General features: G+C 42.2%; 1 protein-coding gene across 1 annotated transcript in view; it reads right to left on the minus strand.

Annotated features, from left to right (window-relative positions):
- plxnb3 (plexin B3) overlaps positions 1 to 19824 on the minus strand; it is a 66772-nt gene that overhangs the window by 28673 nt on the left and 18275 nt on the right. Inside the window, 1 exon segment of the mRNA XM_063881256.1 lies at positions 735 to 1145. Coding sequence (XP_063737326.1) covers positions 735 to 1129 — 395 coding nt within the window. The 5' untranslated portion in view covers positions 1130 to 1145.

Below are 19824 nucleotides of genomic sequence, written 5' to 3' on the forward strand. Positions count from 1 at the left end.
CACAGCAGAGCATATCCCCCTCCAGACTCTACAGTTATTAAACATGTCCTCATATGAGATGTTACTGTCACATGTCCTCCTGCAGTCCCCAGCAGAGGATGCAGTTAAAGGGATAAATAAAGACGTTCATCTCAGAGAAGAGATGATTTATGACGGATTAGAGCTGATAGCTTCATCTCTATCCCACAAACAGGTCTAAAACACATTCAAGTACAGGTCATAAAATAGAGCAAAGTACTGTTCAAATATCATATAAGAATTGTCCCGAATAAAACTCATTGTTAACTATTCTGACTCAATTCTCAAAATCTCATATAATCTCAAATACTGACTTTCTGCAGATCTACCGAATTTGACTTTTTTACCGTTGAAAACTCTTTTACTTTAATTCTCCTTTTTTTAATTCAGGCCTTTTTCTCAAAATCTCAAAATTGAGACTTGATTCTGAAAATGTATTTTTCAGATCTCTCAGCATTCTGACTTTTTTCAGAAATCATCTGGTATTTTCTCAGGTCCTCGTAGCTGAGAATGATCGCTGATAAACGCTGCCGGAGACCCCCCAGAAGGACTGAGGCATCAGGGTTTGAACAGAGACTGTGGCGCAGTTGGGTAATGCGCTGATCTTTGAATCGGGGGAGAGCTGGTTCAATAAAAGTGTCTAATGTGACATGTTCTGTAACAGAAAGTGGGAAAGGGGCGGGGCTACATAAAGGTGTGTATCACACCTGTCTCACCTCTTGTCACAGATACCCTGGTACAGCGAGCCGCAGACGATCAGGGTCCTTGGTCCTGGTCCCTCTGGTCCCGGCCCCGCCTCCAGCAGCAGCAGCTTGTTGTGGTTGTGGGTGGGCGTGGCCGAGGGGCAGTCCCGGGGGAAGATGGGGGGGAGGCAGTCGGGCGAGTCGAGGTGGGGGCCGGTCCTCACATGAGCCACCAGCTGCAGGTCTGAGGTCAACTGGTAAAGGTGATCCACCCCCCCCACGTACAGCCGGCCCGTCCCCCCCTCCACCACCAGGTGGGAGAGGGGGGAGTCGTGAGGCTCTGCCCACTGAGGGGGGGATTCACAGGTCACCATGACAACAGCGTGGAGGAGGAGGAGGAAGAGAAGAGGCGGGGGGGTGGAGAACATGGCAGCTCCTGTTTACCTGCACAGGTGAGACAATCACATGATGTGTGAGAGCTGTGAGTGTGTGTGTGTGTGTGTGTGTGTGTGTGTGTGTGTGTGCATGTGTGCGTGTGTGCATGTGTGCGTACGTGTTTGTGTGTGTGTGTGCGTGCGTGCGTGTGCATGTGTGTTTGTGTGTGTGTGCGTGCGTGTTTGTGTGTGCGTGCGTGTGCGTGTGTGTGTGTGTGTGCGTGCGTGTTTGTGTGTGTGCGTTTGCGTGCATGTGCATGTGTGTTTGTGTGTGTGCGTGCGTGCGTGCGTGCGTGTTTGTGTGTGCGTTTGCGTGCGTGTGCATGTGTGTTTGTGTGTGTGTCTGGACACTGGTGAAGGTGCCTCAGCAGCCTGACCCTCTGTCACATGACCAGCAGAACCACCTGAGCTACCCTCTGCACACTGCTCAGATTATTTCAACCAATCAGAGGACAGCTGCATGTAGCAGCGCAAGCTAGCAGAGGAGGTTAGCATAGGATAGCCTCACTGATGCAGCTTCACGCCTCTGGAGCAGCTTACGCTGAGTGACCAGTCGCCACCTGCAGCTGACGTTAAAGCACGCCCCTCTCTGGGTCTGATTGGCTGGTTTTATACGCCTCTAAAACAACTAAACTGGTGACAGCTGCTGGGACAGCAGGCATTAACCATGGAAACAGGAGTGATGCTGCAGGTGTAGGTAACCGTGACAACAGGAATAAGTGAGGTGTGGTGTGTGTGTGTGTGTGTGTGTGTGTGTGTGTGTGTGTGTGTGTGTGTGTGTGTGTGTGTGTGTGTGTGTGTTTGCGGATTTGTTAAAGGCAGCAGTTTGTTCTCCTCTTTGTTCCTGACAACCCCCCCGTATGTAAATGAACATGAGGAGGTGATGATTACAGTCTGCCTTACCCCAGGCGTGCGCACACACACACACACACACACACACACACACACACACACACACACACACACACACACACACACACACACACACACACACACACACACACACACACACACACAGTATCCCTGCTGACTCTCACACTCACTCTTCAAAGATAAAATCCGATGCACATACAGCTGTGTGTGTGTGTGTGTGTGTGTGTGTGTGGTAAGAAATCTGCTCTTTGTTCATTTCTTCTCTCCCTCTGCATCCTACTTTCTGACGCCCTCCAACTCACGTTAGGACGATTACAATTTACTGTACTACACACTGTACTACACACTGTAATACACACTGTACTACACACTTGTACTACACACTGTAATACACACTGTAATACACACTGTACTACACACTGTACTACACACTGTAATACACACTGTACTACACACTGTAATACACACTGTACTACACACTGTAATACACACTGTACTACACACTGTAATATACACTGTACTACACACTGTAATACACACTGTAATACACACTGTAATACACACTGTACTACACACTGTAATACACACTGTACTACACACTGTACTACACACTGTAATACACACTGTACTACACACTGTAATACACACTGTAATACACACTGTACTACACACTGTACTACACACTGTAATACACACTGTAATACACACTGTACTACACACTGTAATACACACTGTACTACACACTGTACTACACACTGTAATACACACTGTACTACACACTGTAATACACACTGTAATACACACTGTACTACACACTGTAATACACACTGTAATACACACTGTACTACACACTGTAATATACACTGTACTACACACTGTAATACACACTGTAATACACACTGCACTACACACTGTAATGCACACTGTAATACACACTGTAATATACACTGTAATACACACTGTAATACACACTGTAATACACACTGTACTACACACTGTAATACACACTGTAATACACACTGTAATACACACTGTAATACACACTGTAATACACACTGTAATATACACTGTAATACACACTGTAATACACACTGTAATACACACTGTACTACACACTGTAATACACACTGTAATACACACTGTAATACACACTGTAATACACACTGTACTACACACTGTAATGCACACTGTAATACACACTGTAATATACACTGTACTACACACTGTAATACACACTGTAATACACACTGTACTACACACTGTACTGCACACTGTACTACACACTGTAATACACACTGTAATACACACTGTAATACACACTGTACTACACACTGTACTACACACTGTAATACACACTGTAATACACACTGTACTACACACTGTAATACACACTGTAATACACACTGTACTACACACTGTACTACACACTGTACTACACACTGTACTACACACTGTACTACACACTGTAATGCACACTGTAATACACACTGTAATACACACTGTAATATACACTGTACTACACACTGTAATACACACTGTAATACACACTGTACTGCACACTGTACTGCACACTGTACTACACACTGTAATACACACTGTAATACACACTGTAATACACACTGTACTACACACTGTACTACACACTGTAATACACACTGTAATACACACTGTACTACACACTGTAATACACACTGTAATACACACTGTACTACACACTGTAATACACACTGTACTACACACTGTACTACACACTGTAATACACACTGTAATACACACTGTAATACACACTGTAATACACACTGTACTACACACTGTAATACACACTGTAATACACACTGTACTACACACTGTACTACACACTGTACTACACACTGTAATACACACTGTAATACACACTGTAATACACACTGTAATACACACTGTACTACACACTGTAATACACACTGTACTACACACTGTAATACACACTGTAATACACACTGTAATACACACTGTAATACACACTGTAATACACACTGTAATACACACTGTACTACACACTGTAATACACACTGTAATATACACTGTACTACACACTGTAATACACACTGTAATACACACTGTACTACACACTGTAATACACACTGTACTACACACTGTACTACACACTGTAATACACACTGTAATACACACTGTAATACACACTGTAATACACACTGTACTACACACTGTAATACACACTGTAATATACACTGTACTACACACTGTAATACACACTGTAATACACACTGTACTACACACTGTAATACACACTGTACTACACACTGTACTACACACTGTAATACACACTGTAATACACACTGTACTACACACTGTAATACACACTGTAATACACACTGTAATACACACTGTAATACACACTGTACTACACACTGTACTACACACTGTAATACACACTGTACTACACACTGTAATACACACTGTACTACACACTGTACTACACACTGTAATACACACTCTAATACACACTGTACTACACACTGTAATACACACTGTAATATACACTGTACTACACACTGTAATACACACTGTAATACACACTGTACTACACACTGTAATACACACTGTACTACACACTGTAATACACACTGTACTACACACTGTACTACACACTGTAATACACACTCTAATACACACTGTACTACACACTGTAATACACACTGTAATACACACTGTAATATACACTGTACTACACACTGTAATACACACTGTAATACACACTGTACTACACACTGTAATACACACTGTAATACACACTGTAATACACACTGTACTACACACTGTACTACACACTGTACTACACACTGTAATACACACTGTAATACACACTGTAATATACACTGTACTACACACTGTAATACACACTGTAATATACACTGTACTACACACTGTACTACACACTGTAATACACACTGTACTACACACTGTACTACACACTGTAATACACACTCTAATACACACTGTACTACACACTGTAATACACACTGTAATACACACTGTAATACACACTGTACTACACACTGTACTACACACTGTACTACACACTGTAATACACACTGTAATACACACTGTAATACACACTGTACTACACACTGTAATATACACTGTACTACACACTGTACTACAAAACATGCATAACTTACACTTGTGTGTGTGTGTGTGTGTGTGTGTGTGTGTGTGTGTGTGTGTGTGTGTGTGTGTGTGTGTGTGTGTGTGTGTGTGTGTGTGTTCGACAGTGTTGTGTGTAACTCCCTTACAAAAGTACCGGAGGTACAGTAATGTATTACTTTTAGCTGTAACGCAGTAATATACCGCAGTACTTCTGAAATGTGGGTAATTTAATACCTGTTACCTCTCACTAACAGTTACAACACATTTTAAATGATGTGGTGTTTAGTTTCTAAGAACTCACAAACATCACGAGACATTCCGACACCAGAGAAACAACTGCAGGTAGAATAGTAACTCAGTGAGCCTGTTTCCTATTGGTTCAGAGGGCTGCAGGAACAGATTCACCATGCAGGGCTGCAGGCTCACAATGCAGAGCTGCAGGCTCACCATGCAGAGCTGCAGGAACAGATTCAAAATGCAGAGCTGCAGGAACAGATTCAAAATGCAGAGCTGCAGGAACAGATTCACCATGCAGAGCTGCAGGCTCACAATGCAGAGCTGCAGGAACAGATTCACCATGCAGAGCTGCAGGAACAGATTCAAAATGCAGAGCTGCAGGAACAGATTCACCATGCAGAGCTGCAGGAACAGATTCACCATGCAGGGCTGCAGGCTCTCGATGCAGAGCTGCAGGCTCTCGATGCAGTGCTGCAGGCTCTCGATGCAGAGCTGCAGGCTCTTGATGAAGAGCTGCAGGTTAACAATGCAGAGCTGCAGGCTCTCGATGAAGAGCTGCAGGCTCTCGATGCAGAGCTGCAGGCTCTCGATGCAGTGCTGCAGGCTCTCGATGCAGAGCTGCAGGCTCTCGATGCAGAGCTGCAGGATCTCGATGCAGAGCTGCAGGCTCTCGATGAAGAGCTGCAGGCTAACAATGCAGAGCTGCAGCCTCTCGATGCAGAGCTGCAGCCTCTCAATGAAGAGCTGCAGGCTCTCGATGAAGAGCTGCAGCCTCTCGATGCAGAGCTGCAGCCTCTCGATGAAGAGCTGCAGCCTCTCGATGCAGAGCTGCAGCCTCTCAATGAAGAGCTGCAGGCTCTCGATGCAGAGCTGCAGGCTCTCGATGCAGAGCTGCAGGCCGAAAGCAACAGAAGGTCACTTTCACAGAGGCTGCAGATCTTCAACACTCTGTCACGAGTCTCTCAGCATGCAGCCTCTGTCCTCTGTGGATTTATGGCTTTTAGAAAGCTTGTCAGCCAAATCCCCGTTAACACACCAATGACCAGGTGAGCTAACGCTGCATAGAGACTGGTTCCTATCCAGCAGGTCACAGGGCCGTGCAGAGGCTCCACTAACATGTTATTAATGACACACAGAGACGTCACGGTACCGGTATCACATATTATCCAGCCCACTGAAACGGAGCAGCAGTTTAACCTCTAGCTCTTTCCTCATGTTCAGCATGTACTGCCAGATAGAGAGCTTAAATTAAATGAGCTGCAGTAAACTACATGTTAGCATTTAAAACCAAACTTTAGAGGTTATTCTGGTGAGAGTCACTCAGAGTAACTCAGAGTAGTGTAACGCATCACAGTTCAGAGAGTGATGATGTAATGTATTACTTTAAGAAGACAGGAGTAAGGAACAGGTACTGGATTACATGCTGGAAGTACCTTGCCCAACACTGTTCATAATAACTGTTATTGTATCTTAAATTTTCCATGGTGTTGAGTGTTGATGGTTTTTTCGTTTTTTCAGTAACTTCAGATTTGTTCGTGTTACCCTAACTTCGACTAACTTCGTGTTTTCCTAAAAACTTCAGCTAACTTCAGGTTTCCAAACCTAACTTCAGACTTTTTCAGCGTTTCCAAAACCAAATTTTCAGCTTATTCGCGTTATCCAAAACCCTAACTTCAGAAAAACTTCGTGTTATTCTAATTCAGACTAATTTCATGTTATCCAAAACTTCAGACTAACTTCACGGTTATTAACCTAACTTCAGCTTATTCGCGTATCCAAACCCTAATTCAGACTTACTTCAGCGTTACCCTAACTAACTTGGGCTAACTTCAGGTTTTAACTTCGAAATTTTGTGTTATCAACTTAGATAATTTCCGGTTACCCTAACCAAATTTCAGATAATTCGTGTTATCCTAACCAAATTCAGATTACTTCAGCGTTATCCTAACTAATTTCAGCCCTTACTTCAGCGTTTCATCCTAACTTCAGGAAACAACTTCAGTGTTATTCTAACTTCAGTAACTGTCAGTGGTTCCAGGGGCTCGGGACAATTCACAGGGACGCTACTAGACTCAGCTACTCTGCAGGAACAGTTATCTCAACCAACTGCAGACTCTTCAGCGTATCCACCAATTCAGACCTACAAGCTGCAGGTACAGTTCAACATGCAGGGCTGTCAGGTGATTTCTAGATACTTCAGATCTAGTGGCAGGCTTCACGAGTTCATCCATGAAGACTGAGGAACTCAGACTGAAGCTTCAGTGAGTCCCTCTCGATGCGAGCTGCAGGCTTGTTAGTCGCTCAGCTCTCGATGAGACTGCAGTGCTTGATGCTAAGCTGCAGTGTTCATGCAGAGCTGTCAGGCTCGATGAAGAGCTTGCAGGTTATCTAACTGCAGAGCTTGCTTCAGTGTATACTGACTCTCAGTGTCCAACTGCAGCTCTCAATCCAGAGCTGCAGCTTCGAGGACTTACTGCAGGCTCTCATGCAGAGCTGCAGCTTCGATGAGAGCTGCAGCGTTCATGCAGAGTGCAGCTTCATGAAGAGCTGCAGGCTCTCATGCAGAGCTGCAGGTTGATCAGGCTGCCTCTCGATGCAGACTTACTTCAGCTTTTCTATGAAGAGCTGCAGACTCTCATGCAGAGCTGCAGCCTCTCAATGAAGATTGCAGACTTCGATGTCAGGCGCGGCTCTGATGCCTAGATGCAGGCGAAAGCTTCAGAAGGTACTTCCAGATGTTTGCAGATCTTCAACACCTGTCACGAGTATCTCAGCATGCAGCTCTGTCCTCTTGGATTAGCTTTTAGAAGTTGTCAGCCAAACCCGTTACACACCACTGCCAGTGTTAGCTTAACTGTCAGACTAGGTTCTTCAGCAGGTCATGGGCCGTGCAGAGGCTCCTACTGTTATTAATGACTATCAGAGACTTCACGGTACCGGTATCACTATTTCAGCACTGAACTTCAGGAGTCTACGTTTAACTCTCAGCTTTTCCTCATGTTCAGCTGTATCTGAGTAGAAGCTTAATTACTCAGTAAACTACATGTTAGCATTTAAAACCAAACTTTAGAGGTTATTCTGGTGAGAGTCACTCAGAGTAACTCAGAGTAGTGTAACGCATCACAGTTCAGAGAGTGATGATGTAATGTATTACTTTAAGAAGACAGGAGTAAGGAACAGGTACTGGATTACATGCTGGAAGTACCTTGCCCAACACTGTTCATAATAACTGTTATTGATATCTTAACATTATATCCACTGGTGTTTTGAGTGTCTGATGGTTTTTCAGTATTTCTTCAGACTAACTTCAGATTTGCTTCAGTGTTATCCTAACTTCAGACTAACTTCAGTGTTTTCCTAACCTAACTTCAGACTAACTTCAGTGTTATCCTAACCTAACTTCAGACTTACTTCAGCGTTATCCTAACCTAACTTCAGACTTACTTCAGCGTTATCCTAACCTAACTTCAGACTAACTTCAGTGTTATTCTAACTTCAGACTAACTTCAGTGTTATCCTAACTTCAGACTAACTTCACGGTTATCCTAACCTAACTTCAGACTAACTTCAGTGTTATCCTAACTTCAGACTAACTTCAGTGTTATCCTAACTTCAGACTAACTTCAGTGTTATCCTAACTTCAGTGTTATCCTAACTTCAGACTAACTTCAGTGTTATCCTAACTTCAGACTTGCTTCAGTGTTATCCTAACTTCAGACTAACTTCAGTGTTATCCTAACTTCAGTGTTATCCTAACCTAACTTCAGACTTACTTCAGTGTTATCCTAACCTAACTTCAGACTAACTTCAGCGTTATCCTAACTTCAGACTAACTTCAGTGTTATCCTAACTTCAGCGTTATCCTAACCTAACTTCAGACTTACTTCAGCGTTTTCCTAACCTAACTTCAGACTAACTTCAGTGTTATCCTAACCTAACTTCAGACTTACTTCAGCGTTATCCTAACCTAACTTCAGACTAACTTCAGTGTTATCCTAACTTTAGCATTATCCTAACCTAACTTCAGACTAACTTCAGTGTTATCCTAACCTAGCTTCAGACTAACTTCAGCGTTATCCTAACTTCAGCGTTATCCTAACCTAACTTCAGACTAACTTCAGTGTTATCCTAACTTCAGACTAACTTCAGCGTTATCCTACCTAACTTCAGACTTACTTCAGCGTTATCCTAACCTAACTTCAGACTTACTTCAGCGTTATCCTAACCTAACTTCAGACTTACTTCAGCATTATCCTAACCTAACTTCAGACTTCAGCGTTATCCTAACCTAACTTCAGACTTACTTCAACGTTATCCTAACCTAACTTCAGACTTACTTCAGCGTTATCCTAACCTAACTTCAGACTTACTTCAGCGTATCCTAACCTAACTTCAGACTTACTTCAGCGTTATCCTAACCTAACTTCAGACTTACTTCAGCGTTATCCTAACCTAACTTCAGACTTACTTCAGTGTTATCCTAACCTAACTTCAGACTTACCTTCAGCATTATCCTAACTTCAGCGTTATCCTAACCTAACTTCAGACTTACTTCAGCGTTATCCTAACCTAACTTCAGACTAACTTCAGTGTTATCCTAACTTCAGACTAACTTCACTGTTATCCTAACTTCAGACTAACTTCACGGTTATCCTAACTTCAGACTAACTTCAGTGTTATCCTAACTTCAGACTAACTTCACGGTTATCCTAACTTCAGACTAACTTCACGGTTATCCTAACTTCAGACTAACTTCAGTGTTATCCTAACTTCAGACTAACTCAGTGTTATCCTAACTTCAGACTAACTTCAGTGTTATCCTTACTTCAGACTTACTTCAGTGTTATCCTAACTTCAGACTAACTTCAGTGTTATCCTAACTCAGCGTTTTCCTAACCTAACTTCAGACTAACTTCACTGTTATCCTAACTTCAGACTTACTTCAGTGTTATCCTAACTTCAGACTTACTTCAGCGTTATCCTAACCTAACTTCAGTGTTATCCCAACTTCAGACTAACTTCAGTGTTATCCTAACTAGCGTTATCCTAACCTAACTTCAGACAACTTCAGCGTTAACCTAACTTCAGACTAACTTCAGTGTTATCATAACTTCAGACTAACTTCAGACTAACTTCAGTGTCATCCTAACTTCAGACTAACTTCAGTGTTATCCTTACTTCAGACTTACTTCAGTGTTATCCTAACTTCAGACTAACTTCAGTGTTATCCTAACTTCAGTGTTATCCTAACCTAACATCAGACTTACTTCAGCGTTATCCTAACCTAACTTCAGTGTTATCCCAACTTCAGACTAACTTCAGTGTAATCCTAACTTCAGACTAACTTCAGTGTTATCCTAACTTTAGCATTATCCTAACCTAACTTCAGACTAACTTCAGTGTTATCCTAACCTAGCTTCAGACTAACTTCAGCGTTATCCTAACTTCAGCGTTATCCTAACCTAACTTCAGACTAACTTCAGTGTTATCCTAACTTCAGACTAACTTCAGCGTTATCCTAACCTAACTTCAGACTTACTTCAGCGTTATCCTAACCTAACTTCAGACTTACTTCAGCGTTATCCTAACCTAACTTCAGACTTACTTCAGCATTATCCTAACCTAACTTCAGACTAACTTCAGTGTTATCCTAACTTCAGACTAACTTCAGCGTTATCCTAACCTAACTTCAGACTTACTTCAGCGTTATCCTAACCTAACTTCAGACTTACTTCAGCGTTATCCTAACCTAACTTCAGACTTACTTCAGCGTTATCCTAACCTAACTTCAGACTTACTTCAGTGTTATCCTAACCTAACTTCAGACTAACTTCAGTGTTATCCTAACCCTAACTTCAGAGTTACTTCAGTGTTATCCTAACCTAACTTCAGACTTACTTCAGTGTTATCCGAACCTAACTTCAGACTAACTTCAGTGTTATCGTAACCCTAACTTCAGACTAACTTCAGTGTTATCCTAACTTCAGACTAACTTCAGTGTTATCCTAACTTCAGCGTTATCCTAACCTAACATCAGACTTACTTCAGCGTTATCCTAACCTAACTTCAGACTAACTTCAGTGTTATCCTAACTTCAGACTTACTTCAGCGTTATCCTAACCTAACTTCAGTGTTATCCTAACTTCAGACTAACTTCACGGTTATCCTAACTTCAGACTAACTTCAGTGTTATCCTAACTTCAGGCTAACTTCAGTGTTATCCTTACTTCAGACTTACTTCAGTGTTATCCTAACTTCAGACTAACTTCAGTGTTATCCTAACTTCAGACTAACTTCAGTGTTATCCTAACTTCAGCGTTATCCTAACCTAACATCAGACTTACTTCAGCGTTATCCTAACCTAACTTCAGACTTACTTCAGCGTTATCCTAACCTAACTTCAGACTTACTTCAGCGTTATCCTAACCTAACTTCAGTGTTATCCTAACTTCAGTGTTATCCTACTAGCTTCAGACTTACTTCAGTGTTATCCTAACTTCAGACTAACTTCAGTGTTATCCTAACTTCAGACTAACTTCAGTGTTATCCTACTAGCTTCAGACTAACTTCAGTGTTATCCTAACTTCAGACTAACTTCAGTGTTATCCTAACTTCAGCCTAACTTCAGTGTTATCCTAACTTCAGACTTACTGTCAGTGTTATCCTAACTAATCAGACTTACTTCAGCGTTATCCTAACCCTAACTTCAGTGTTATCCTAACTTCAGTGTTATCCTAACTTCAGACTAACTTCAGTGTTATCCTAACTTCAGACTAACTTCAGTGTTATCCTAACTTCAGACTAACTTCAGTGTTATCCTAACTTCAGACTAACTTCAGTGTTATCCTAACTTCAGACTAACTTCAGTGTTATCCTAACTTCAGCCTAACTTCAGTGTATCCTAACTTCAGACTTACTTCAGCGTTATCCTACCTAACTTCAGACTTACTTCAGCGTTATCCTAACCTAACTTCAGACTACTTCAGTGTTATCCTAACTTCAGACTTACTTCAGCGTTATCCTAACCTAACTTCAGTGTTATCCTAACTTCAGACTAACTTCACGGTTATCCTAACTTCAGACTAACTTCAGTGTTATCCTAACTTCAGGCTAACTTCAGTGTTATCCTTACTTCAGACTTACTTCAGTGTTATCCTAACTTCAGACTAACTTCAGTGTTATCCTAACTTCAGACTAACTTCAGTGTTATCCTAACTTCAGCGTTATCCTAACCTAACATCAGACTTACTTCAGCGTTATCCTAACCTAACTTCAGACTTACTTCAGCGTTATCCTAACCTAACTTCAGACTTACTTCAGCGTTATCCTAACCTAACTTCAGTGTTATCCTAACTTCAGTGTTATCCTAACTTCAGACTAACTTCAGTGTTATCCTAACTTCAGACTAACTTCAGTGTTATCCTAACTTCAGACTAACTTCAGTGTTATCCTAACTTCAGACTAACTTCAGTGTTATCCTAACTTCAGACTAACTTCAGTGTTATCCTAACTTCAGACTAACTTCAGTGTTATCCTAACTTCAGTGTTATCCTAACTTCAGACTTACTTCAGCGTTATCCTAACCTAACTTCAGACTTACTTCAGTGTTATTCTAACTTCAGACTAACTTCAGTGTTATCCTAACTTCAGACTAACTTCAGTGTTATCCTAACTTCAGACTAACTTCAGTGTTATCCTAACTTCAGCCTAACTTCAGTGTTATCCTAACTTCAGACTAACTTCAGTGTTATCCTAACTTCAGTGTTATCCTAAGTTCAGACTTACTTCAGCGTTATCCTAACCTAACTTCAGACTTACTTCAGTGTTATCCTAACCTAACTTCAGACTTACTTCAGTGTTATCCTAACTTCAGACTAACTTCAGTGTTATCCTAACTTCAGACAAACTTCAGCGTTATCCTAACCTAACTTCAGACTTACTTCAGTGTTATCCTAACTTCAGACTAACTTCAGTGTTATCCTAACTTCAGACTAACTTCAGTGTTATCCTAACTTCAGACTTACTTCAGTGTTATCCTAACTTCAGACTAACTTCAGTGTTATCCTAGCTTCAGACTTACTTCAGTGTTATCCTAACTTCAGACTAACTTCAGTGTTATCCTAACTTCAGACAAACTTCAGCGTTATCCTAACCTAGCTTCAGACTTACTTCAGTGTTATCCTAACTTCAGACTAACTTCAGTGTTATCCTAACTTCAGACTAACTTCAGTGTTATCCTAACTTCAGCCTAACTTCAGTGTTATCCTAACTTCAGACTTATGTCAGTGTTATCCTAACTTCAGACTAACTTCAGTGTTATCCTAACTTCAGACTAACTTCAGTGTTATCCTAACTTCAGTGTTATCCTAACTTCAGACTTACTTCAGCGTTATCCTAACCTAACTTCAGACTTACTTCAGTGTTATCCTAACCTAACTTCAGACTAACTTCAGTGTTATTCTAACTTCTGACTAACTTCAGTGTTATCCTAACTTCAGACTTACTTCAGTGTTATCCTAACCTAACTTCAGACTAACTTCAGTGTTATCCTAACTTCAGACTAACTTCAGTGTTATCCTAACTTCAGACTAACTTCAGTGTTATCCTAACTTCAGTGTTATCCTAACTTCAGACTTACTTCAGCGTTATCCTAACCTAACTTCAGACTTACTTCAGTGTTATTCTAACTTCAGACTAACTTCAGTGTTATCCTAACTTCAGCCTAACTTCAGTGTTATCCTAACTTCAGACTAACTTCAGTGTTATCCTAACTTCAGACTTACTTCAGCGTTATCCTAACCTAACTTCAGACTTACTTCAGTGTTATCCTAACCTAACTTCAGACTAACTTCAGTGTTATCCTAACTTCAGACTTACTTCAGTGTTATCCTAACTTCAGACTTACTTCAGTGTTATCCTAACTTCAGACTAACTTCAGTGTTATCCTAACTTCAGACTAACTTCAGCGTTATCTTAACCTAACTTCAGACTAACTTCAGTGTTATTCTAACTTCAGACTAACTTCAGTGTTATCCTAACTTCAGCGTTATCCTAACCTAACTTCAGACTAACTTCAGCGTTATCCTAACCTAACTTCAGACTTACTTCAGCGTTATCCTAACCTAACTTCAGACTAACTTCAGTGTTATCCTAACCTAACTTCAGACTTACTTCAGTGTTATCCAAACCTAACTTCAGACTAACTTCAGTGTTATCCTAACCTAACTTCAGACTAACTTCAGTGTTATCCTAACTTCAGACTTACGTCAGTGTTATTCTAACTTCAGACTAACTTCAGTGTTATCCTAACTTCAGACTAACTTCAGTGTTATTCTAACTTCAGACTAACTTCAGTGTTATCTTAACTTCAGACTAACTTCAGTGTTATCCTAACTTCAGACTTACTTCAGTGTTATCCTTACTTCAGACTAACTTCAGTGTTATCCTAACTTCAGACTAACTTCAAACTAACCCTGTCCTCAGCAGAGGGGGGTATTTCTCTCTATTCTGGGTCGCTGTGTTCTGATCCGATCTGAATGGAGCTAATTCCTCTTTTCTCCTCAGACAGTCACATAACCGTCAGTGGTTTTATTGTGGCGGGGTGCGGAGCTACTATTCCTGTAATCCTGATTAAAGCTGTTTGCAGACGCAGGATGTAAACACAGTGTGTGAGCCGGATCAGAAAGAGGAGCAGCACAGATCCTCTGCTGTGTAATCCCGAAGCAGAGAAGAATGAGGCAGCAGATTACCCTCCGTCCTGCAGCGCCAAACAAACGCACTATAAATATCAGATGCTCTGCAGCTGGAACAGGTTTACACCAACACCAGGACCCTACAGTCTGTGAGGGTCTCCCCTGCTGCCTCCTCCTCAATTATGAGGGGGGGGCTGGTTTCACTCACCTCTACATCCCTGGTCTCCCCCGCGCTCTCTGGGTGTAACAGGCTTATCTACAGTCTGCATTCTATATGTTCTGTTCTGGTATCCTGCAGGACCATCCCATCTCTAACTGAATACTGATCCCTGCCAGCATCAAATATTAATATCTACAAACCTTTGATACTGTGTGTACACACACACACACACACACACACACACACACACACACACACACACACACACACACACACACACACACACACACACACACACACACACACACAGTGATGGAATTAGCATCAATATCATTAACGCCCATCACCTCTCTTCTTCGGCTAGTTCACACAGCTCCCCCCTCGTGTGTGAATATATTATCACTTCTGACTCTACTTTGTGTGTGTGTGTGTGTGTGTGTGTGTGTGTGTGTGTGTGTGTGTGTGTGTGTGTGTGTGTGTGTGTGTGTGTGTGTGTGTGTGTGTGTGTGTGTGTGTGTGTGTGTGTGTGAGAGAGAGAGTAACAGGGACTGTGTTTGCTATATCATACTGAATTATCATGGTATTATCATGACGGGGCTCGGGGGTCCGGTCTCTTCGAAGGTTTCTTTTTCTTTGTCTGTTGGTTCACACTGCAACCCCCCCGACACCCCCCCTCAGGCCACAGGCTGACCCGGGTATTAACCCTTCAGATCTGACTGGAGGAGCAGGTGCTCCTTCTCTTTAGCCAGAGGACGACACACTTACTTTTTAACACACACACTCACACTCACACACTCACACACACACACACACAAACAGTCACACACACAGCAAGACAGATGATGGAGACAGGTTATCAGGACACAGATGATGGAGACAGGTTATCAGGACACAGATGATGGAGACAGGTTATCAGGAGACAGATGATGGAGACAGGTTATCAGGAGACAGATGATGGAGACAGATGATGGAGACAGATGATGGAGACAGATGATGGAGACAGGTTATCAGGAGACAGATGATGGAGACAGATGATGGAGACAGATGATGGAGACAGGTTATCCAGGAGACAGATGATGGAGACAGGTTATCCAGGAGACAGATGATGGAGACAGGTTATCAGGAGACAGATGATGGAGACAGGTTATCAGGAGACAGATTATCAGGAGACAGATGATGGAGACAGGTTATCAGGACACAGATGATGGAGACAGATGATGGAGACAGATGATGGAGACAGGTTATCCAGGAGACAGATGATGGAGACAGGTTATCCAGGAGACAGATGATGGAGACAGGTTATCAGGAGACAGATGATGGAGACAGGTTATCAGGAGACAGATTATCAGGAGACAGATGATGGAGACAGGTTATCAGGACACAGATGATGGAGACAGGTTATCAGGAGACAGATGATGGAGACAGGTTATCAGGAGACAGGTTATCAGGAGACAGATGATGGAGACAGGTTATCAGGAGACAGATGATGGAGACAGGTTATCAGGAGACAGATGATGGAGACAGGTTATCAGGAGACAGATGATGGAGACAGGTTATCAGGAGACAGATGATGGAGACAGGTTATCAGGAGACAGATTATCAGGAGACAGATGATGGAGACAGGTTATCAGGACACAGATGATGGAGACAGGTTATCAGGACACAGATGATGGAGACAGGTTATCAGGAGCCAGATGATGGAGACAGGTTATCAGGAGACAGATGATAGAGCCAGCCACAGAGCTGCTCCCTGTGTCTTCACACCCGGGCAGTCAATCCTCAGGGGTCTAATCAGCGGAGAGGAGACGGTCAGGTACTCTTTAACTTATTATTGAGGTAGTTGCTGTCAGAGAACATGATCACTGTCCGTCCCTCACAGATCTCTGATCAGAGGAGGGGGGTTCCTCAGAGGGAGAGCTTCACAAACTGAAGAAGCTTCCACCATCCTGATACACCCTTATACTGAGCTCACACACACACACACACACACACACACACACACACACACACACACACACACACACTACTGCACCTCATGCATTTATCCTGAGGTATCAGCAGACCCTGAACGCATCACCGCAGACAAACTGTAAACTGATGAACACATGATCGCTGGTTGAACACAGTTAGCGGTTAGCTGCCAGACCCCCCCCCCCCCCCCGCCCCACAGAGAGACTTACTTCATTCAGAAACAGCCGTCCTCCTCTCAGTCCTCAGAATAACAGACTGAGAGGCTGGGGGGGGGGGGGGCGGCAGTTATCCTATTATAGTGAACCACACATTGTTCTGAGAGAGAGAGAGAGGGCGAGAGACATTCACACATAGAGAGGGGGGCGGGGCTTAGCTGCATATTGAGCGAGGGGTGGGGCCATAGTGGGTGGGGCTAGACTCATTGATATTTAATGATTGGTGAGGGGCGTGAGGGTAGAGAGAGAGAGAGGGAGAGAGAGAGGCAGTACATCTGTTCAGAAGAGAGAGAGAGCCTCCCCCACACACTGACTGTGTGTTACTGGAAAGCACATTTACTTGCGACATAATCTGCACTCCTTTATTGTTTATCGTCTTATTTTTATCGCATGGCTTAGTTGAATACTTAATTCTGATTGGTAAATTCTGAACATTCTGACACGTTGTTAATACAGTAGTACAGACTGCTGTTTATGACTCTGACTGACTCTATGACTCTGACTCTATGACTCTATGACTGACTACGACTCTGACTCTATGACTATGACTATGACTCTACGACTCTGACTATGACTGACTCTATGACTCTATGACTCTGACTCTATGACTATGACTATGACTATGACTCTATGACTCTGACTCTATGACTCTATGACTCTGACTCTATGACTCTATGACTCTGACTCTATGACTCTGACTCTATGACTCTGACTCTATGACTATGACTATGACTCTACGACTCTGACTCTATGACTCTGACTCTATGACTCTGACTCTATGACTATGACTATGACTATGACTCTATGACTCTGACTCTATGACTCTATGACTCTGACTCTATGACTCTATGACTCTTTAACTCTATGACTCTGACTCTATGACTATGACTATGACTCTACGACTCTGACTCTATGACTCTGACTCTATGACTCTGACTCTATGACTCTGACTCTATGACTCTGACTCTATGACTATGACTATGACTCTACGACTCTGACTCTATGACTCTGACTCTATGACTCTGACTCTATGACTATGACTATGACTCTATGACTCTGACTCTATGACTCTATGACTCTGACTCTATGACTCTATGACTCTTAACTCTTTGACTCTGACTCTATGACTCTTAACTCTATGACTCTGACTCTATGACTCTGACTCTACGACTCTGACTCTATGACTATGACTATGACTCTACGACTCTGACTCTATGACTGACTCTATGACTCTGACTCTATGACTCTGACTCTATGACTATGACTATGACTCTATGACTGACTCTATGACTCTATGACTCTGACTCTATGACTCTATGACTCTTTAACTCTATGACTCTGACTCTATGACTCTATGACTCTGACTCTATGACTCTGACTCTATGACTCTGACTCTATGACTCTTTGACTCTATGACTCTATGACTCTTTAACTCTATGACTCTGACTCTATGACTCTATGACTCTGACTCTATGACTGACTCTATGACTCTATGACTCTATGACTCTGACTCTATGACTGACTCTATGACTCTATGACTCTTTAACTCTATGACTCTGACTCTATGACTGACTCTATGACTCTGACTCTATGACTCTATGACTCTATGACTCTTTAACTCTATGACTGACTCTATGACTCTGACTCTATGACTCTGACTCTAACTCTATGACTCTATGACTCTATGACTCTATGACTCTATGACTCTATGACTCTGACTCTATGAATCTGACTCTATGACCCTGACTCTATGACTAACTCTATGACTCTATGACTCTATGACTCTGACTCTATGACTCTATGACTCTATGACTCTGACTCTATGACCCTGACTCTATGACTGACTCTATGACTCTATGACTCTATGACTCTGACTCTATGACTCTATGACTCTATGACTCTGACTCTATGACTCTATGACTCTATGACTATGACTCTGACTCTATGACTCTATGACTCTGACTCTATGACTCTATGACTCTGACTCTATGACTCTGACTCTATGACTCTATGACTGACTCTACGACTCTGACTCTATGACTATGACTCTACGACTCTGACTCTATGACTCTGACTCTATGACTCTATGACTCTGACTCTATGACTATGTCTATGACTCTATGACTCTGACTCTATGACTCTGACTCTATGACTCTGACTATGACTCTGACTCTATGACTCTATGACTATGACTCTATGACTCTTTAACTCTATGACTCTTTAACTCTATGACTCTGACTCTATGACTCTATGACTCTGACTCTATGACTCTGACTCTATGACTCTGACTCTATGACTCTTTGACTCTATGACTCTATGACTCTTTAACACTCTGACTCTATGACTCTATGACTCTGACTCTATGACTCTGACTCTATGACTCTATGACTC

This window comes from Eleginops maclovinus, chromosome 4 (genome assembly GCF_036324505.1).
Source record: "Eleginops maclovinus isolate JMC-PN-2008 ecotype Puerto Natales chromosome 4, JC_Emac_rtc_rv5, whole genome shotgun sequence".
NCBI lineage: Eukaryota > Metazoa > Chordata > Actinopteri > Perciformes > Eleginopidae > Eleginops > Eleginops maclovinus.